Source organism: Lepidochelys kempii, chromosome 3, assembly GCF_965140265.1.
Source record: "Lepidochelys kempii isolate rLepKem1 chromosome 3, rLepKem1.hap2, whole genome shotgun sequence".
NCBI classification, from domain to species: Eukaryota; Metazoa; Chordata; order Testudines; family Cheloniidae; genus Lepidochelys; species Lepidochelys kempii.
In genome coordinates this window covers 114,666,000-114,687,853 of record NC_133258.1, presented here as the reverse complement: position 1 = coordinate 114,687,853, position 21,854 = coordinate 114,666,000, and the positions used below count along the sequence as shown (strand labels likewise).

The following is a 21,854-nucleotide window of genomic DNA, read 5'->3' as shown; positions in this document are numbered from 1 at the left end:
TGTGTGGGTATTCTGACCAAATCTTAAGTTGTGCTATTTGTATTAATATTTTATTATGTACTCTTAATTGCTACTCAGTTTAAGCAATTTTGAGTTTAGCTTCTTCAGTCAGGTGAGCATCATCCTAAGCCTTTGTTTTATAGTTTGAGAGCAAGTGAGAAATTCAGCAGACAGAAAAGTTCTTCAACCCGCAGATACGCTATGTAAATAAAGTTCTATTGTAATGGAATTAGTATTTGAAATTCAATTTGGTTTTTGTAAGTTGGTACATTTTATAGTAATAATCTTAATAGAAAACTAGAGTGAAGGTTCTGTTACCAGATTTTCCCGTTACTTTGGGGTATGCTCATTTATTAGGGTTACTCTTCTGGCGGTGGGGGGGGAGAGGGCTGTGTAATTCTGTTAATGTACTGCTTGTGTCACTTGTGTTTTCATATGGAGCTCTACTCCTCCCTTTTGCAAGTCCCCTCCCAATAGAGCTATCCTGCAGGACCTAGTTCCCCAGGACTAGGTTCCTTCAGCCCCAGAACCAGCTGGACACATGTACGTACACACACACACACACACACAGAGAGCAAGTCTGAGCAGACCAGGTCAATCAGCACTTTCAAGCTGACCCCTTATACGTCCCTGGACTCAGTGGGCTGGGTCAAGCAGCATTTTCAAGCTGCCACCCTTATGCGCCAAAGGTACCACACTGGAATAGAGTAAGCTTGAGCGGGCTGGCTCAAATGTCACTTCCAGGCTGCCACCCTTATGTGCTCCTGAACTCAGCAGACTGGGTCAAGCAGCACTTTCAAGCTGCCACCCCTATATGCCCCTGGACTCAGTAGTCTAGGTTGACCAGCACTTCCAAGCTGCCACCGTTGTATGTCACAGGTTCAGCACGTCCCTATCCCCACTTTCACGTCACAATTGCACTTGTAGTAACCCACTTGTTGAGCAAACCCCACAGTATTTTTGGGCGCTGCAGGGATCTTTAGCTTAGGTAAAAGAAGCGTTGCTGCAGAGTAAACGGGGAAGCTAAAAAACACAAAAGAGTAAAGTTCAGAGAGAGAGAGAGGCAACCCGCTTAACCATAAAAGTTATTAAATAATAGTAATAATTACACAAGGAGATCCTAAACCAACATCATTAAAGGTTAATACCTGAGGTAGGCGAGAGAGAGAGAGAGAGCAGGAAAGATCTCACTGCTCCATGAAGCTTGAACTGGTCGGGGTTCCCAAGTGATGGTGGTAGCTGAGGGTCTGGAGTGCTGAAGACAGGCAGAGCCCCCAGCACAATCAGTCAGGAGAAGATGAAATCCCAGTGGAACTGATGCATGTTTGGATCCATGTATCAGAACACTTACTGGAGCATAAGTAGGGGTTTTTGTAGGGAAACAACAATGGTTCAAGGGAGAATACTCGATTTGTTTACGGGTAAACTGATGACTCAAGGGTTTTCTTTAGGCTAGATAATAGGAGCTGATCCCTCTTGGCTATGGGTGGTGTTCTTCCAGGGAGCTCACAATGCAATTAGGCTGCTTCAGGATTTGGATATCAATCAAGGATTTATTACTATAATTGGTCTGATAACTGCTGAGCTAGGTGGCTGCAGGCATAGGTTCATTAACATCTGGAGCAGAGATCCCCCATGACGGAGTGCTTCCCTGCTTTTCTGGTCCCAGAGTTCAGTGCGGTTCTTGCTTTGGAATCTCTATTCTCCATTCTGTATGCTAATAGAGATATCTCCCTGTCCCATCTTCAATACAGATGGGGCTAGAGGAGTTGCCTTAATCTCGTCACCCTTGTCAGGAGGAGTCTAGGTGTCTCTCCCACCACCCTTCACTGCTCTCTGCAAGTCTTTTCTCTGATCGGTTTTGGTTCAAGCCAAGGTGGGGAGGGAGGGTGTCCTTCATGAGTCAGAGAGGCTGGATACTGTGCCCTGGTTCCCCAAGAACACAGAGCTGACTAGTATCAGTTCTCTCTCTGTTGTCTGAAGGATTCCAACTTATCAGGGAGCAAGGAGTTAAGTGGTTTAAGCATAAATGGAAGTTGTCTGAACTTGCAAGGAACTGTTTCAACTCCAACCATATATACACCCATAAGAGAAAAGGAGTACTTGTGGCACCTTAGAGACTAACCAATTTATTTGAGCATAAGCTTTCAAGTGAGCTGTAGCTCACTTGAAAGCTTATGCTCAAATAAATTGGTTAGTCTCTAAGGTGCCACAAGTACTCCTTTTCTTTTTGCGAATACAGACTAACACGGCTGTTACTCTGAAACCCTTAAGAGACTTCAGGATGACAGCAATAGACTAGTACATTTTAAGAGAATTATTGGGGAGATTCTTCAATTATGCTTAGTCGGAAAATATTAAGTTGTTTTTCTCTTCTTTTAAGTTCTTGGAATTCCTTTGGGTTTTGGAAACACTGTTGCTAAGAAAACAGCAGCAATTTGGCATGTGGTATTATATTTTGGAAGAGAGAGTCATTAGCACATATGCAGTTGGAGGAGGTTCAGGGCTACTGAACCACATCCTTAAACATTTTAATTTTCAAGATGAATTAACATTAGAAGCTGTTGGGCGGACACCAATTGGTTTGATATATATATTTTAGGAACCCTTCTCTCTTTTTTGGTTATGCCCTGTGAGGGAGTGTACTACCCCTTTAAGTGACAGGCTGGAGCCAACATTTGGAACAGCCTAGGGTGTAATCAAGGAAGCCCTGCCCTATGGCAGGGCTATATAAAAAGGAAGAGGAAGTGAAGAATGTGTGCATGCTGCAGTGGATGATGGTTTCTCTCAGGCTCCAGAGGATCAGCCCTATGACACTCAAGGCTTGTCTACATTTACAGTGCTGTAGCTGCACCAGTGCAGCTATAGCATGTAATGAAGATGCTACCTATGTCAATGGGACAGCTTCTCCCATCGGCGTAGGTACTCCACCTCCCCAAGGGGTGGTGGCTATGCCAAAGGGAGAAGACCTCCTGTCAACATAGCACTATCAACACTGGGGATTAGATCAGTAGAGCTAAGTTGCTCAGGGGTGTGGAATGACAGTTATACCAACATAAGCTGGTAGTGTAGACCAGGGCTCAGAGACTTGGTGTTATGGACTTTAAGGTGGGAGCTCTCAACCAGGGTCTGGAGGCAAGGACTTATTTGTTGTAATTGCTGCTGCCCACAAGACTTATTTAAAAAGGGACATGCCATTTTGTTTTTTTGTGTTGGCTTCTCCTTGCCTTGGGCTTTTAAAATGGAAACCTATTGCCACCCAAACAGGGGAAATTAAGATGGGGCACATCTACAGCACCACAGTGGGGTGCAAACGGACTGCCCATAAATTTACATGCCCTACATTTTATGTGGAACAATTCTTAAAATAAGAGAAATATGGAACCTTTAAGCTGGGAGAGGATTTGGTGGAGGAAATCTTGAAGGTAAATTTGAGACTGACCACACCCTAATTCTACCTTTTCTTTCATTAAGTTTTAGTACAAAAGCCTATAAACAACCAATATAAGTTGAAAAGATAGAACTGCGGAAACCTTTAAACCTGTGCTTATATAAAAGGTCTGCTTTTCCATTCAAAAATATTCATAATTAAGTGGAAGACTAACATTTCAAAACAAACAGAAATGTATTGCAAGATTCTTGTTCAAAGGTTAGGTGTTGTCTGTCTGAAGATTCTTTTTAAGGTTTGACAAAACAATACCTATTCTGATGGAAGGGAAATTACAGTTCAGCATAAATCATTCTCACTGAAAAAACCCATACTTGAGTTTCAAGTTTATAATATATTGCATATTTTTATAATACCTGATTTGTCTTTTGGAAATAAGTTTATAACTTTCTATACATTAATGTTGACTTGCTGATTTCCAAAGGCTGCAAACTGTGTGTGCAACAAATGATTTTCCTGGCGTTTGTAGGTTTATAGCTAAGAGCCACCACTGTAGTTCAAAATTCAAGAACTATGAGATAGAGCTACTTACTCAGAAGGTGGATGGAAATGCCAATAACCTAGTGATCATCTTAGAGGTGATTATAAATGCCCTTTTGTTAAGGAAATTCAAATGGCATACAAGGAAAAGCCCAAGAAATTAGTTTAGAAATCCCCTGGGCTGTTAGGTCATTGTAATATGCAACCAATGTTAGAATAATTACATAGATTAAATGTAAGTGTGCAGGAAGCATTTCCCTAAACAGAGGTATTAAAAGTATATCCTTATTCTATTTTGTTCCTACATTAATAAAAAGAATTAGTGGGCTCCCCCTAATGACATAGGCATCCTGAAAGTTACTATTACAAAGAAGTGACAAACATTCAGGAAAATACTTCATAATATACTTTGCTCCTGACAACTAAGCACATTTTTCTGAGGAAGTATCTTATTGTAATAGGTAGAGACTACTATGACATTTGTATGGGATACAACACTGTTAGTTTTTTTAGGTGAGGATAGTTAGTCTGCAAGCCCAATAGCAATTCAGTAGGGTTTTACTGTGTATTCAGTATTACATATAAAAACTCCCTTAAATGATGGTTAAGGTGGAAAGTCAAGCCTTCAAATTAGGAAGTGCCAGAATTAAGGTTGCCTATGCAATCTTAATGTGGCCTACTTCAGTGTGTGAAATATGATGGAGTCTTTAATTACATTATCTCATACTATTATTTCCACCATGCCCTTTAGTGTACAGGATGTGTCCCGAGAATGAATTGTGGTTGTGTTGCTAATGATGCTCTTAGCTGTTGAATCCCTGCTTCATTTGTTGCAGAAGTTGGAAGGTGTGTAGTGAATGAGGCAGGGGAATGCAGGGAGAGGCAGGCTGTTTTCATGGTTTAGGCAGGATGGAATGCCACCTTGGAGAACTGGAGTCTCTCACAGCCTCTACTATAGAGTTCCTGGGTGATGCTGGGCAAGACACTTAAACCAAACTTTTTACAGGCGGTCACTGTGTTCCTCATTTTCCAGGTGGCCAATAGGATACCCAGGGGTCTGACTGAAGAAGTGCTAAACACTCACGGCTGCAACTGAGGTCAATGGGAGCTGTGCTCTGAATATATAAAGTTCTATAAAATACTAAGTTTTCTGAAAAGAGTCAGCCCCTCTGCATCTTAAATTGTACACCCAAAGTCCCAAGCAAGCACCCTAACCACGGGACAATTCTTCCTAGTATTCCGGTATTTCCTAGTTGTTGAGTGCTTCATTTTTAAACCTTAATGTTCTTTCCATAGAGGTTGTGTTTGTAATTTCCTAATTTAAAAAAAAAAAATGGGGAAAAAAATTCCAACATATGGCTCACAGTGAGACCAAAGCAGTCATCAGCAGAGCAGGAACCTTTAGACCCACTTCACAAATATCTGCTGCTTGAGCTAATAGTAATTCACAGCAGTGGTAGGTTGTCACCCTGTATATGCACTCTCTATTAGAGGGAGATGAGGCACAGGTTGCACTGCTATTTGCTGACAGCACAGGAATTTGGGATTTAGTCCATGCTTTGAAGGGAGCGTGCAATAATGGTTAAACCCCAGGGAGTACTTCTCCTCCCCCGCACCAGACCCTTCTTCCCTTGCCCTTCCAGTCTGTCCTTGTTCCAGTATTTCCCCCCAATACATGCAGCTCCCTCGCTACATGCGGCTCATCTGAGACCACCTGCCCTACCCCTTCCCTAGGCCTAGCTTCTCACCCCTCCGTCTTACAATCAGACCACTGCCACCACCTCATTGCATGGACTCTGGTAGCATAGGAAAGAAAATACCACTGCCTTCAGTTTCTGCTCCCAACATTTGGTTGCTGGAAGGAGGAACTCTCAGGAAAATCCTTCTCCAGCCCAGGGCTGCTGGATTGAGAATGCTCAATATTTTTTCCCCTAACCTTGTTCTGCGAACAGCTGAACCCTTTTTGCTGAAACTTAAAAAAAATTTCAGCAGGAGGCAGACACCCACCACAGAAATTTCAGCTGAAACAGATCTGGCAGTGTTATAAGCAGCTAAAATAGGGTTGCATCATTAACGGCAAGTGAGGCAACTTTAACTGTACATATTGCTACCTGTGCCATCTATACTACAAAGAAGGATTAAGCATAAATCCTGAATGAGTTTACCAAGATATCTGCTCCCTCACAACCATATTCAGGCTGCATCAAATGAGGTAGGGGTGTGGTTTCCCTGCTCACTTACACATTCTCATACTAGTGCAAGTATAAACAGCAGTGTAGTTGCAGTCACACAGGGTAGCAGCAAAGGCACAGCTTAGCTGGGATAGCAAGATTGAGTAGGTGTTCACATGCTTGCGGGGGGGAGGAGAGAAAAATCACACCCCTGGCTTGTTGCAGTCTCAAATTCTTCACACATCTTTAAAGATGGACTCTTACTCCCAAATTTCAGAGTCTGACCTTGTTGGGGGAGGAGGGGGCAACAACGACATGACACACTACCCCACTTGGCAGACAGCTAGCTGGTACTACTTACCTGTGTCTTACTGCTTTGACTCAGTTGGGTATCCAAATCTTCTTTACAGGACCATGGTCTCACCCTAAATGATTCTTCCTTAACCCACTACTGACTACACCTACTTAGCTTTCAGAATGGCAAAAAAAAAAACTATTAAAAAACTATTTGCACATATTGACCACACAGATGAGCAAACGTTGTCAAATTATGTAAAATACTCTTTGTAAGAGACAAATCAAACAGCTTTAAAATAAGACCTCTGCTGCAGTGATGCAGAAAACCCAGAAGTTAATTTTTTTTGAATGCATGAATCTAAGTACCATGCAACATATGGCGCTTGAAAATGCCAAACAGTACTGGAACAGTAAACGCATGCCAAGGTGGATCCAGTTCCTAAAGTAAATTGTAACTTCCACTGAGCATTAATTCTCTTTACTTACTGAAAGATAAAGTATTCTTAGGGACAACTGAAGTCATGTTCATCTCCAACATCTGTTGACATTTTAGGTCATAAAATATCTACAATTTAAAAACTTGAGTGTTAAAAGGAAAGTTTGCAAACTGTTGCACAACATCTTTATATTTTGTAAATCAGTTGTAACAAGCCACTTGCCAGAAATAGGAAACAAGTAAACGAAGAGCCCAATATTTAACAGCAAAAGCACAGCTCTCTGTGCAAATTAAACCTATCCCTAGGTAAACTATCAACCTCACAGCTGAATCACAAAGATGCATCAAACTGAACTACTCCATATTTCCCACATATCATCCAGTCAGGTTCAGAATTCACAAACTGCTCACCCTGTCCAGGTTTCAGACCAACCTGAACATCAGATTTTAGTGTTCTCAAGCTGCAAAGGGGTGCAGGATGAAATTTGTTTAAGGCTTGATGAAATGGAACAGTAAACTCCCATTTTCTATCTCCAGTTAGTTTCCTGTAGTTCAGATCACCTTTAAAAATAATTAAATGTGACTTCTGCAGCTCAGTGTACAAGTCAGTAGCAACCTGAGCCATACTACAAAATTCATGTGGCAGAGTCCAAAACATGTGATCATGGTAAACCAAAACTCCTTTTTTAATACTGCCCTCCCAGTTTATCCCACACCTAGACATCCACCTATTATTAGCTGACAGCAGCTGTTTAATAGTCCAATTAAAATCTTGCTTTGTAGTATCTGATACATACCATGGAATACACTTTCCATGGAAATGGATTTCAGAAACTAACTTTGATGATAACAGAAAATCAGCCAGTACTAGATCAGTAATAAGTTCATATCCAGCATTATCCAGGACTATGTCAACTCTAGTAACTTCTTTTGAAGTTCTTCTTTTCTTGCTGTTAATAAGCAGTGACCAAATGCTTTCCATATCATCCACTAAGATGGAAGTTTTCAAGTTGTCCAGTGATTTTACAGGACTGGCTTTCTGAGAGTTGTCTTCACCAGCTGAAATGGAGAGGTCGCACTTATTCCCCCACAATGAAACCTGAAGAGAAAAAAAGTCCATTTTGCTAAAATCTCATTATTCTATAGTCTTTTGTATTGTTCTAGAGACAGTGGGACCTGACTCCACATACATACTCCCTATTAAAGCTCAACATTTGGTACATAAAGAGTTCAGAATGATTTCTGGGAGAGAAACCAAAACAATACTCTTCCCTTCCAAAGAGACACAAAAAATGAGTTGGAAGGAGGAAATACAAGCCTCTTTCCCATCTTTATCCTGGACTCGTGACAGATTAGGTTTGGTATAAACACACTGACAGAGCTAAAGAAATTTATATTATATACACAACTCCAAAAAGCCTTGGCAGGAGTACACATAGGACTAATAATGGGAGGATAAGTGAGTTTTGATTACCTGGAGTTTGATAAGTTGGTCTATATTGCAAGACTATGAAAATGTGCTCTTTTATGAAGTCTCAACAAACAGCTAGGTATGCAGTGTTGCCAACTTATGATTTTATTAAGCCTCATGGTAACTGGTGTTTTCCTAAAGCTTCAGCTCCTAGGGCAAGGAGATTGTGAGAACTTCAACTTTCAGTTAAATAAATAAGTTTCTATCCCTAATGGTTACAGAGAAAAGCTTGAAGTTGTAAACGATAACACCAAAACAATTCTTTTAAATCGTGATTTAAAGCAAATCTCATGACTTTTGAATGCTCAGGGATGGCAACACTGGATTTACATGAAAAAGAATAAGCAGGGCTTGGAACATGTAATAGACCACCAGCAGCATGGAATTGACATGATTCTTGTCAATTACATGGCTACTCATTGGTCTTATTCAAAAACCCTAATATCTAACCACAGTCTTGTTAGTTTCACTCTGCTGCTCAGATCTTTAATTAGCAGCAGAGGCACAAGAAATGTTTGCAGACTCAGCAATAAACTGCATCAGTCAACATATGATAGGATACACCTCTACCCTGACAGAACACTGTCCTCAGGAGCCAAAAAAAAAAAAAAAAAAGTGTGTATATATATATCTTACTGCATTATATCGAACTTGCTTTGGCCTCGAGCATTTCTGTTATTAATAGTCACTTCCCGTCCCAACTGACCCCTCAGAACCCCGACCCATCCAACCCGCCCTGCTCCTTGTCCTGACTACTCCCTCCAGAGATGCCCCACCCCAACCACACTTCCCAAGACCCCACCCCATCTAAGCCCCCCTGCTCCTTGTCCCCTGACTGCCCCCTCCAGAGACCCCCCAGCCCCTAACCACCCTTCCCAAGACCCCACCCAACCCCCCTGCTCCCTGTCCCCTGACTGCCTCGAGCCCTATCCACACTCCTGCACGCTTACAGGCCCTCCGGGACTCCCACGCCCTATTCAACACCCCCATTCCCCATGCCCGACTGCCCCCAGAACCTCTGAACCACCAACCCCCCCGCTCCCTGTCTCCTGACCACCACCCGAGACCCTCCGGCCCTTATCCAACCCCTTGGCCCCGGCCCAGCACCCTTAACACACCGCTCAGAGCAGCATATCAGAGCCAGACAAGCTGATCCACCAGAGCGCAGCTTTACCATGTTATATCCGAACTAGTGTTATATCGGGTAGCTTTATATCGGGGTAGAGGTGTAATTGCAAACACAAGGCCACAGAATTTTTTTTAAGTTTAAAGTTTAAGTTTTGCAGAACTCAAATTTTGTAACTTGCCACAGGCAGGAACTGTGAATAAGAAATGCCAAGTTTACCTGCAGCAGCTTAAAAAATTCTTCCTGAAGTTGTTTTTCATCTAGGTCCTCAATGTTTTTAAGAAGTTCCTGCAAGTAAGTGCATAAGGCAATAATAGCTTGTTGGGATTCAAAGAAGCTCTGAACCTTTGCTTCTTTAAATACATCATAGTCATCAATAGGAGGACTAAAATAGAAGGGAAAAGATACAATTATTAATATGATTTCCATTTTCTCTCACAGCAGCAGCAGCAAAAGTGTTAAACACAACTTTATTTAGATGAATGTTAAACTCGGGGTCCTAATCTGAACTTTCACAGTAATGTGGCATGCCAGACTCCTACATGGCTCCAGTAATACTTACTTTGCCTGGTATTTGGTCTCATTTATTTTAATAACCATATATATTATGGTTGTGGCCAAATGTCTCAATCACGATGGGCCCCTTCTCCTCCCATTATATGGGGCACTGTATATGCACTTTGGCTGCCCTTGAGGGTTTTCAATCTATGAGAGACAAATTGATGAAGGGTGACAAGCCAACTGAGGTTAAATACTTGATCCAGTTTTTTTTCAGTACATTTGTATTTATGGTTGTGTGGCAACTTTTCATATGGACATACCTAAACCCTTTTTTGAAAGGAAGGGATTCGTCTTGTGGAAATTTTCATCTGGGCCATTCTAAAAATTAGCATGATAATTCTTCTGTTAAACTTTAAAAAAAAAAAAAACTTTACATTTATAATGTACTGGAAAAGATAAATACAATTTTTTTTAACAAATGACTCAATACACCACACAAATAAAAGTTTTAGTCAAAGATCCTCTAGTATTTTGAATTGCTGAACAAAAAAGCCCTTCATGTTGTTGACTCTCTAAGATTACAAAAGAATTCTTCACTTTTGGTGTAGAGGGAGATTTAGAGAACACAATTCCAAAATAACAGGAAATACAATGAATGGATTCCCAAAAGTGCAACTGACACAGAAACTGACATTTTCTGGTTTGGAAAAATGTTATTTTCCACCACCCCAATTTGGAAACTAAAAACAATTTACTCATTTAGTTTACAAAGATCTTTGTGCGACACAGAACTAATGAAAATTTTAGAAGCCTTCTTTCACACTATGATCTTTTCATTATTTGTTTCGTGTGTGGGGTGAAGCTTTTTTGGAGAACTGAATTCTTAACATTGTGGCTTACATAAATCACTCAATATTTATCGACACAAAAACGTACAATTTTTGGAAGTGTTTAAGTATCAATTAGGCTCTTTTGAAAATTTTACCCAAAAATATCAGTGGTAAGAAGTATATTAGTATGTATAATTACAACTAACCCTACTGTCACCACATTTTCATCTTTTAGTGCCTGCTACTACTCCTGTTGAAATTAATGGGAGTTTTGCCATTAACTTCAAATGAGAGCTGGGATTGGCCCTTTGTTTTCAAATGAAAAACACCAGCCAGTTTAACCTTTTTTAGAGGGGGCACACAGAAAACGTTAGCTCAACCTTGTATATTACTTAATTAAGGGAAGGATATCAGAGTTTGAATTATGCTATGTTGCAAAGGAAGCAAAGCCTCATTAGTACCTTAACCAGGGAAATTGTTGCTAAGTCTTCTAGCAGTGGAGTTAGTAGAAAATCGAAAAAGACTACTGCTCTACATTTGTAAGAAAGGTCTGCATTTTAAACCAATTGCTTCATTTTAAGCTTACTCCCTTTCTTCCCCCTCTCAGATGCACAAAATCAGAAGAACTATACACAGGGTAACATTTCATGTTAGAGTATATACTTACTTATGAACTAGTGCTTCATGAATGCGGCGATACATGTAACACTCCACATATAACCAAGGGGACTGAAACCAGCTTGGTTGTTCATTTCCATCTAATAAATTTTGTTGATATTCTAGGTATTGATTCCACAGTGGAACATCAGGGAGTTTATCATCCAAGGGAACCAATGGTTTGTCTGTTTGCAGCTCATTCCTTAACTTAGAGAGGATAGATATAGTATTCTTCTCTGCCTCAATGCCTTTCTGAAATAAAATGGAAAATAAGTGTCCCTAGTCCAAAAATACGTTCCTGGATAGCCACATACTCTATGGTAGATATTTTCTTTTGCAGTAAAATTTAAGTTTTGAATCTTAAAAATCGAACAAAAATATCAGACTCTCAGGATCTTGCACTTGAACAAAGACAAAAGTCTAAATGACGCTCAGTGAAGCTTTTGTTCTACATCTGACATTTACTGCAGTTTCAAACCTTCCAAGCTAGAAGAATCCCCTTATGCCATGAAAGTTATCTGATTCTGTGTTGAGGCAGGACCTTTTGCTCATAATCCATTCTGTTCAACAAAATGCCTGGTTCCCTGGGGAGAACTGTTAGGGGTCTGTTACAGTAGTAGGCAGATGAGGTTCTGTGGATTGCAATTTCAGGAGATTAGACTAGATGATCATGATTCTCTCTTCCGACATTAAAGTCTACAAATCTATGAGAACAGCAGCCTGAAACCTTGCCATCCCCACAAGGGCTAAGATGGATATGCCACAAAACACCATGTAGCCAAAGAACAGAGAAAACTGAGGAAGTTTCAGGAGCCAGAAAGAAAAGAAAAAAAAAATTAATAAAAGTGAGACATAACATAAATAACCAGGAAAGCAGAGGAAAAAGACAAGTCAGGGGTTGAGAGAAAAGAGGGACGACATGAGAAAAATTATGAGAGAAGACAACACGAGGAAAACAGGAATAAAAATAAAACAGAGAAAAGATCTCTAATAAGTTTCAGAATGAGAAAAATAGTATGAAACAACAGTACTCTTACCTCTCCATGTTCTTCAAAGAATTCATTTTTATGTCGGTGCAAAGTATCAATAACCCTAGTTAGGATTTGAGGCAGCCTGTCCTTAATTGTAAAATATGCAAAAGATCTAACAAGAAAAGAATCAAAGCATTACATTAATTACTCAACTAACACGAACAGATTTAATATCTTTTCCCTATTTATTCATTACTTTATTTTCAAGTGCAATCTATCACATTTAAGGATAGCATATAAAATGCAGTAATTTCTGTTTTGCTAGCTGCTTTTGAAGTTAGAGGGAGGAGTTAGCAAATGTGAAAAATTATTTTTCATTTCACCATATCCTAATGGACTAAAGAAATACTTTGGCCCTGGCAGACCAGTGAATTCCAGTGTAAAACACCCTTTCATGGAGAATGCTCAGTTATCAGATGTTGAAATCAAAGGAGGTAGGCCCAAGTGCCCAAATGACTCATCAGAAGAAACATACACTGTTTTAACCTTGTATCTTATTGACCCCGGCTAATAAAAGCAAAGTAACCTTACACTTACCCAGTTCCTAAAATAATTTACCTGGATGAATCAATACCAGATTTGAAGAAGGGCAATAAGCAGGGGTGAAAGTAAGTTAGAGGACTTACCGGTAGTCGGAGTCCTGAGCAGGGGGCGTGGCCTCAACCGGAAGAGGCAGGGCCTTAAATCCCTGGGCCCTTTAAATCTTGATTTAAAGGGCAGGGCTCCAGCTGCAGTAGTGGCGGCTGGGAGCCCGGGGCCCTTTAAATCACCCCCAAGCTACCAGCTGCAGAGGCAGCTGGGAGCCCCGGAGGCAATTTAAAGGGCCCAGGGCTCCAGCTGCCACTACCGCAGTGGAGCCCTCTGCCCTTTAAATCACTGAGGAGCCCTGGGGCTCCCAGCTGCCACCGCTACCCTGGGGCTCTGGCAGAGCTTTAAAGGGCCTGGGGCTCCACTGTGGTAGCAGCTGCCGGAGCCCTGAGCCCTTTAAATCCCCGCCTGAGCCCTGGGATAGTGGCAGCAGGGCTCTGGCGGGGATTTAAAGGGCCCCGGAGCTCCAGCTGCCGCTACTGCCCCGGGGCCCTTTAAATCCCCGCCTGAGCCCTGCTGCCCGAGCTCTGGGGTAGCGGTGGCTGGGCTCCATCACAGATTTAAAGGACCCCAGGGCTTCAGCCGCCGCTACTGCTCCAGCCCTTTAAATCCCTTCCGGAACCCCGCCACTGCTACCCCAGGGCTTCGGCAGCAGGGCTCAGGTGGGGATTAAAAGGGCCCCAGGGCAGTATCGGTGGCTGGAGCTCCAGGGCCCTTTAAATCCCGGCCTGAGCCCTGCTGCCTGAGCCCTGGGGTAGCGGCGGCGAGGCTCTGGTGGGGATTTAAAGGACCCCGGGACGGTGGCGGCGGCTGGAGCTCCGGGGCCCTTTAAATCCCCGCCACTGCCGCTACCCCAGGGCTCGGGCAGCAGGGCTCAGATGGGGATTTAAGGAGCCCCAGGGAAGTAGCAGCGGCTGGAGCGCCAGGGCCCTTTAAATCCCCGCCAGAGCCCCGCCGCCACTACCCCAGGGCTCAGGCAGCAGGGCTCAGGCCGGGATTTAAAGGGCCCGGGACGATAGCAGCGGCTGGAGCTCCAGGGCCCTTTAAATCTCCGCCGCGGCCATCCCAGGGCTTTAAATTGCCCTCTCTGAAAGCCGGTCCTGATACAGCACACCGGCTCTTACTGGTACACCGTACCGGCTTACTTTCATCTCTGGCAATAAGTAAAAGAAAATGACATGCATTAAAGCGCTCACTATAACTAGTCAGAACATTTTCATTTAAATTTCAATTCAGCAAACTATGTTTTGTCAAAATTAAAACGTTTCAGGAAGACATATTGTTTTCACTAAACTTTTGTTGGGAAGGTTTTGGGGTCCAGGATGAGGGATGAAAAGCCTTGGCTCTGAATCAGGCAGAGCAGGGACTTGAACCTGAGTCTCCCACATTCCAGACCAGTGTCCTAACTACCAAGTTGTAGAGTACGGATTGGAAACCTATGGCACGTGTGCCAAAAACAGCATGCGAGCCCAATTTTTAATGGCACGTTGCTGTTTGCTGGACCCGGGCAGACAGCAGCGTGCCACTAAAAATCCTGCCCGGCCCAGCCCACTCTTTTCCGCTCCCCACCCTCCCGTTGCAGGGCAGGCAAGCTTCCCCCTCCCCCAGCCTCTTCCCCGAGCATGCTGGGTTCCTGCCCCTCCTTCTCTCCCTCCCTTGCTACAGAGGGGGAGAGGGAAAAACGGAACTGCAGCACGCTCCGGGGACCTTGGGGAAGGGGGTGGAATCAGGGCATATCCCCTCCAGCCCCCTGCCCTGAGCTGCTCAGGGCAGTGGGCTGGGAGCACCCCCAGCCCTCTGCCCTGACCCCTGCAGCCCCCCCACACACACCCACACCCCATGCCCTGACTCTTGCACCCCCCACATCCCCACTCCCACCCCTCGCACCAAATGGGAGCTCCTGCACACACACCCCCACATTCCCACCTGCATCCCTCGCACCAAATGGGAGCTGCCCAGGTAAGCGCTCCACACCCAAACCTCCTGCCCCAACCCTGAGCCCCCCTCCCACATTCTAGCTCCTGGCCAGAGCCTGCACCCTAACCCCCAGCCTGCTCCTTCTCCCCCAGCCCTGTTCTCAGCACACACCCACCCTCATCTCAGTGCAGAGAGAGGAAGAGAATGGCTAGAACCAGGGAGAAGGTAGGTACCTACTCTACGTGGACAGGGCCGGGACTCCAGACCGGCAGCGGGCTGAGTGGGGCCGGCAGCCGGGACCCTGGCTGGCAGGAGCCGGTGGACGGAACCCCAGACCAACAGCAGGCCGAGTGGCACTCAGCCCACTGCCAGTCCGGGGTTCTGGCTGCCTGCCCCTTACCAGCCGGGGTCCTGGCTGCAGGCCCTGCTCAACCCGCTGCCGGCCTAGGTGAATGGAACCCCAGGCCAGCAACAGGCTGAGCAGGCCAGCAGCGTAAGATCAGCATTTTAATTTAATTTTAAATGAAGGTTCTTGAACATTTTGAAAACCTTGTTTACATACGACAATAGTTTAGTTATATAATATATATACTTATACTTATTATTATATAATATATACACTTATAGAGAGAGACCCTCTAAAAATGTTAAAATGTTTTACTGGCACACAAAACCTTAATTTAAAAAGTGAATAAATGAAGACTCGGCACACCACTTCTGAAAGGTTGCCGACCCCTGTTGTAAAGCAACCTGACATGCAGGCACACTCCCCTTTACCAGTCTGTTTTTCTAAACAAATTCAAAAGGAATATTTTTGGTGGTGTTGTTCCAATATGGAACAAAAACAAATTTCAAAACCTTAAGAGTTGCTACACAATAACACTGCCATTTTCCCATAGCTCTGGTCCTCATCTCATGAAGTGTTTTTCCAACTCTGGTAAAGAAGATTCATCAAGGACGCAAGTTGACAGGCATCACTTGCGTCACCTTTTCAGATGATAATATAATACTGTCAAGCTAGTGCTACAATGTATGTACACTGATAAGGTGATATACAATCCTATACATATGATTACTTTAATACACACAAAAAATTCACTGTGAAGCAATCAGGACTGCTAACCCCACAGCATACCTGATCCAAACTCACAATATCAGGGAGAAGTTATGGTATGTTAAAGTACATAGACTCTGTTCCTCCACTCACACTTCATCATCACCACAAATATCAAACACAGACCATGCACTGCAACCTCAACTCTGTTTCCCCTGTTTTGTTTCTGCACATACCCCTTTGCCAGATTTCTCCTCCTTCACTTCTTCCCCCAATACTATTAGTTATGGATATCAGGTATAAGGTAAAGGGATAGATGCAGAAGGATTGCTAAAGGAAGACTGCCCAGCCTTCTGTCATGAAAGGACAAAATTAAGGTTGTCATGTATGGTCTTTGTTGTACTGCATAAGTCTCTTCTGTCAGATTTTATTCTACAGCAGCAGAGAAAGTGTAGCTCCTGGTGGGGAAGATTTCATATGTCCCGGATTCCAATGAACCATTAGGCCACCATATGCAGTGTATAACCCTAAATCCAATCTTTTTTTAAAACCTCTCATTACACCAGCTCTACTCAGAATACACACCTCTCTACCAATTTTTTTTGTAGACAGACAATGTTTTGAAGAGATATTGGTCAATAACAAAAAGGTAAAACTCTCAAAAAAAATTTTTTGCCAGAACCCAATTTCAGAGACTTCCTGTTTAAAACCAAACCAAACAAAAGCTACCAGGGAAAACCACAAAGGGCATAAGAATTAATCCTGTGTGAAATTTCACCTCAATAAGCCACCTACCTTTAGAGAAAAATAGGAATTCAAGCAATATTTTAAGTCAATTTTAGTCATTACTAGTCACCTCCATTTACTAAATGTCAGTAATAATACAGAGAGATGACAGGCTGACAAAGGTGGCTGGTATCTACCACAGTGCATCAATTTACATTAACACTGAGTTACTGGTCACAAAAACTACATTAATAACTTTAGAGACTAACCAGTGCCACAAGTACTCCTTTTCTTTTTGCAAATACAGACTAACCCAGCTGTTACTCTGAAACCTGTCATTAATAACCTTAAACTACAATTTTAATAGATACCTACAATTTTTATATAGAGACTAAAACCCATCTTCATCCAGCTGGAGGAACACCTCCATGGGTACAGAATACATGCAGATATACCGGCGCTGAAGCCCCCAGCACAACTGCACCGACTGGGGAGCGAGAGCTGAAGGTCTGGCCAGAGGAGCAGTTTCACTTCCAGTGGCACGTCTGTACCTCTCTGCCTTACTACCAAAACAGCGTTTGCGGTGCCCCCGAGGATGCAGGGAGTGCGGGTTGACAAGGATGCCCGCAGGGCTTGTGTAGAAGGGAGACCAGCGATAAAGGCGAATCACCCAGGACAGCCGCCCCAGCTGAGCGGGGGTAAGAAGGGCCCATGACAGCCTGGTCGGCACCGCACAGGGAGCGACGCTGTCTGACCGCGCTGCGTCCCCGCGCACAGAAGCGGAGCTCAGGCGACAGCGGAGCTCCACAGCCGGCTCTCGGGCTACCCACCCCTCCGCGCCTTGGCCGCCCCCGAGTCAGGGAGCCCCGTTAGCGCACCGGCCCAGCGGCCGCCCGCGCACGCTGCCGAGCCGTGACCGGCGGGGAGTCAGGAGCCGGGGCAGGGCTCGACGTTCCGCCGCCCTCTCCAGCCGCGGCGCCCTGCGGAGGTCGCTGCTAGACGCAGCCCCCCCCCCGGACAGGTTCGCCCCACGAGAGCCCGGTGCCAGCGCCCCGGTGTCGGGCGCTCTCAGGGAAGCTGGTGCCAGAGCGGCGCCTGGATGGGCTGAGATGCGCCGCGACTCGCCCCGCTTCAGCGCTACCCCGCTTGCGAACCCCCGCCGAGCCGTGACGGACCCCTTGAAGCTGCCCGCCAACGAAGCCGGTACCCCCGCCATCTTCCCCCCGCAGAGTAGTACTGCGGCACCGCTCCGGAAATGACGCAAGCACGCCTTGTTGCGTCCTCAATACGCAGCATTAGCGCCGCAGGGAGGAGGAACAAACGCGCGGGGCGGGGCCGCACGGGAGCGCAATTGGTGGCCGAGGGGGCGTGGTTACATGGTAAGAGCGCGCGGTGTGGCGGGGATTGAAGGTCGGGAGCCGGGTACGGGGACAGGCAGTTGGGCGCTGCCATTCCCCGCGCGACAGGAAAGGAGCCGCCCCTCCCCCCACCCCCGGAAGCTCAGGTCACTGGTAGGGTGCGACCCCCACCCCTTGTGAACAGAGCCGCGCGCGGCTGTCAGGCCTTCCGAGTGTGTCGGGGCGCGAGCCCCCCCCGTGCGCGCGAGGGGTCCGCGGGCCCCCGGAACGGCTGCCGCTGAGAATCGGCCCCCGCTGGCTGCCAACGGCCGCCTGGGGGGAGGCGCTGGGTCGGGGCTCTGAGCGCCGAGGGCTGGGCCTTATGAAGGGGAGGCTGGAGGCGGCGCCGGCCTCCCCCCGGCTCGGGCTCCCGGCTGCTGCCCTGCTGCCGCCCGCAGCCGCGCGCCTCCCCGGCAGCTCCCAGGGCGGCCTACCGAGGAGTCGGTGTCATCGCCCCATTTTATAGATGGCGAAACTGATGTCTGGAGGGAGTGGGCGAAACCACATGCGTTTCTGTTCTAGGCCTTGGCTGCCCTGGCCTGTGCCAGTTCAGCAGGCTGGTCGGAAGCAGAGGCCCCAGCTCCTGACTGATGTATGGAGGGGGAGGGGGTCTCTTAGTACAACCTTTCCAGGTGCCCTGCCCAACAGGGCTCTTCCCGTTTCAGGACCCTGAGGTAGGTCAGGATTCTGCAGCTGCTCCTACATCACAGCAGTGCTCAGATACAACCACCAGCGCCCCAAGCTGCAATTCAGGGCATGTCTACACTGGCAGAGTTACAGTGCCATCAGAGAGTGCTGAAGGGAAACCGCTGTTGTGTGGTCTCACTGTCAGCTGCCAGTGCAATAGCGTGTTCATACTTGCGGCACTTGCAGCGGTATTTGGAGCGGTGCACTCTGGGCAGCTATCCCACAGAGCACCTCTTTCTCTTCTGCTGCTAAGACTTGTGGGAAGGTGAAGGGGGTTGCAGGGCATCCTGGGTCCTGTCCCAATGTCCTGTGATGCATTGCTTTGCATCCCAGCAATTGCTGTGCTTCTGTCTGTATTTGGCGCCATCTTTCAATGGTTTCTGTACTGCGCACCCTGCCTCTTCAGGCTGCAGGAGTGGATCCCGAACTGTTGACTAGTATGCTGCTCGCTCTGACCAACACGTCACAAGTGACAGTGGAGTTATTCCTTAAACTATAAAGGCAAGAGGAGTGTGACATTGATCTCGCTACGCATAGTAGCTACGACACAAAATTACTTGTGGCATTCATGGAGGTGCTGACCATAGTGAAATGCTGCTTTTGGGCTCAGGAAACGAGCACTGAGTGGTGCGATCACATCGTGATGTATGTCTGGGATGACAAATAGTGGCTACGGTTGGTGGATGTGATTTAAATCAAATTAGTGGAAGACTCAATTCAATCATGGTTTTCTACATAAAAGTGCATTCTTGTTGATAACCTTAATACATATTCTTCACAACTCCGATAAATGTAGGTTTCATTGTTAGAAGGTGCACACTATACATTTTTAAAGTGAATTATTTTGAAAACTTTTCAGGTTAGTTTTACAGCTATATCAGAAAATGAATGATTGGTTAATTCATTTACCAAAAGTAATTAAAGCATATATTTATGAAGTTATTGGGAGGTGAGCTATCTCCAATTCAACAGGTTAATCATTAATATTTGGAGGAGTTTCTTGCTATGCTGTATTAGGAGGAGTACATCAGCAGACATTTAAATTGTTTTATTTAACTAAAACAACGTTATGTATTCTGGATTTTTTTCCTTCAACAGCAAACATAATGTTTTAACAAAACAAGCATATGAATTTTTGAATTTAGTTAAACATTCAAGTTTTTTAAAATCAGGTTTGTTTTTGTTAAAATTGTTTAAAATAGTTAAATGAAATATTTTAAAAAAATTAAATCAACTATGGCAGCCAGGTCAACATGAGAAACTTAAAATATTGGCTTCTGCAGCTAATTCAGTCGTCTTCACCTTCATTTTCCTCTTTGTTCATAATCTGGGAAAGGTCCCAAACAGTTTCTCAATTTGGAATGAATTGGTCCAAAGGAAGAAAATATTCTTTCTACACCAGCAGAGGAAGCAACTGCTGGTAAAAGTGAGATTATCACTTCAGCAGTCTCTGAATCCAAGTATTTAAGTGACTTCCAACCAGTTCACTGGTGTGACTTTCTTTAAAACATCATCAGCAAACATATATTTCTTGAATGGTTCACACTTATTATAGTTGGCATTATGGAGGGATGATTGCTGGATGTCCATGTCATAGCCAACTCCTCTTCTTCAGCAGTTAAGGTTTGACGAGTATTAGGAATATTTGCAAGAAAATGAGCTGGAGATGGTGCTTGTCCCATTTCTTTTTTTTAATGCTTGTAATTTAACTCTGTCATTGTATATTTCTCTTTTTAAGATCTCACTCAATTCCTTCGAGATTTCAACAGCGTCAGCAATAAAACAGCTATTTCCCTGCATTTTGTTCAAGGCTACAGAAATGTGCTTTGGGGTACTCTGCATGTGTTCAACATTTCTCTTAAGTCCAATGTTGAGAACTTTGGCTCTGACAGTGCAATCTATTTTTTTCACTATTTTGTTCACAAACTGTCCTAAGATTAGGCCACTTCTTGATATAGTGCTCAAAACAGTCCACTACTGAGTTCCATTGCACGTCTTGTGGGAGAGTTAGCTTGGTTCCTCCCACTTTTTTCAGAGCAGCTGCTGCAAAGTGGTTGTTACAGAAGTATTTTGCAATTTCCACAACATTATCCTTTATTTCTGGAACACTGAAGTCTGGCTAAGAAGTGGATCAAATGAGCACTGCAACTATATGTTAGCTTGGGACTCTTTTCACACACTCCTAAATTATTTCTTCTCATCTTGGATACATTTGCAGCATTGTCTGTGACCAAGCTGCTTACTAGACATTTGAATTTTTTTTTCAGTTTGTTATAGCTTTTACTGCTGCTACTACTTGTAAGTATTCTGCTGTGTGTGCATTTCCTGATGTATCAATTGTTTCTGTAAGGAAGACACTCCCTTCTTCTGTTGTCACAGAAGCACATACAACAGGATCATTGTGGACATTGCTCCACCCAAGACTTAGGTTAATAATTTCACCCTCTAGACCTTTTGCACACCGCTCAATTTCTCTTTCATACACTTTACCCAGCAATTTGCCTGCAATATCTGCTCTGTTGGGTGGATTGTATCCTGGTCTTAATGACTGAACCATGTTAATGAAGTGTGGGTTCTCAATCATATGGAAAGGGGAGTTTTTTTGCATAAACAAACCGGGCAATCTTTTAATCAATTACTACTTTTTGTAATCTGCTGGTTCTTATCACAAACTTGTCTATGGTGGTTTCTGAATGATGATGGAGTTGTTTTTTAGTTTTTGCTACAGGTGATATACTGTGGCTATGTGACATACCTTATGTGACTGAAACACTATCATTAGCAGATAACTCTGAAACTATAGAAAATTATGGTGATCTTGAAGGTGGATAGTCTTCAGAATCCTGTATGTTGAGGATGGATTCTCCTAATTAAATAATTGCATTGACTTATTTTGTTTGTTATTACTATACTGCTCATTTAGTATTACTCATTGCATTCACTGATACTCAGTACTGCTTTAAAGGTGAAATTGTAAAAGGAAGATCTGTCTATTTCAGCTATTTATTTTTTATCACAACTGCACCTAAAATGATAG

At 44.2% G+C, this 21,854-nt stretch overlaps 2 protein-coding genes across 5 annotated transcripts in view; one reads left to right on the top strand and one right to left on the bottom strand.

The window, feature by feature from the left end:
* Positions 1 to 2,243: 2,243 nt before the first annotated feature.
* On the bottom strand, positions 2,244 to 17,985 carry ARMT1 (acidic residue methyltransferase 1). The gene is made up of 5 exons (XM_073337667.1): positions 17,909 to 17,985; positions 12,455 to 12,560; positions 11,428 to 11,669; positions 9,649 to 9,814; positions 2,244 to 7,931 (listed from the first exon to the last, which is right to left on the bottom strand). Exons 1-5 carry the CDS (start codon positions 17,947 to 17,949, stop codon positions 7,164 to 7,166), a joined length of 1,323 nt encoding a protein of 440 aa, XP_073193768.1. The 5' UTR covers positions 17,950 to 17,985; the 3' UTR covers positions 2,244 to 7,163.
* The window catches only part of RMND1 (required for meiotic nuclear division 1 homolog), a 51,763-nt gene continuing 47,882 nt past the window's right edge, over positions 17,974 to 21,854 (top strand). The window contains exon 1 of one of the 4 annotated variants that reach the window (XM_073337659.1): positions 17,974 to 18,112. In XM_073337659.1, coding sequence (XP_073193760.1) covers positions 17,989 to 18,112 — 124 coding nt within the window. In that variant the 5' untranslated portion in view covers positions 17,974 to 17,988. The other 3 variants (XM_073337665.1, XM_073337662.1, XM_073337661.1) reach the window with 3 other exon arrangements.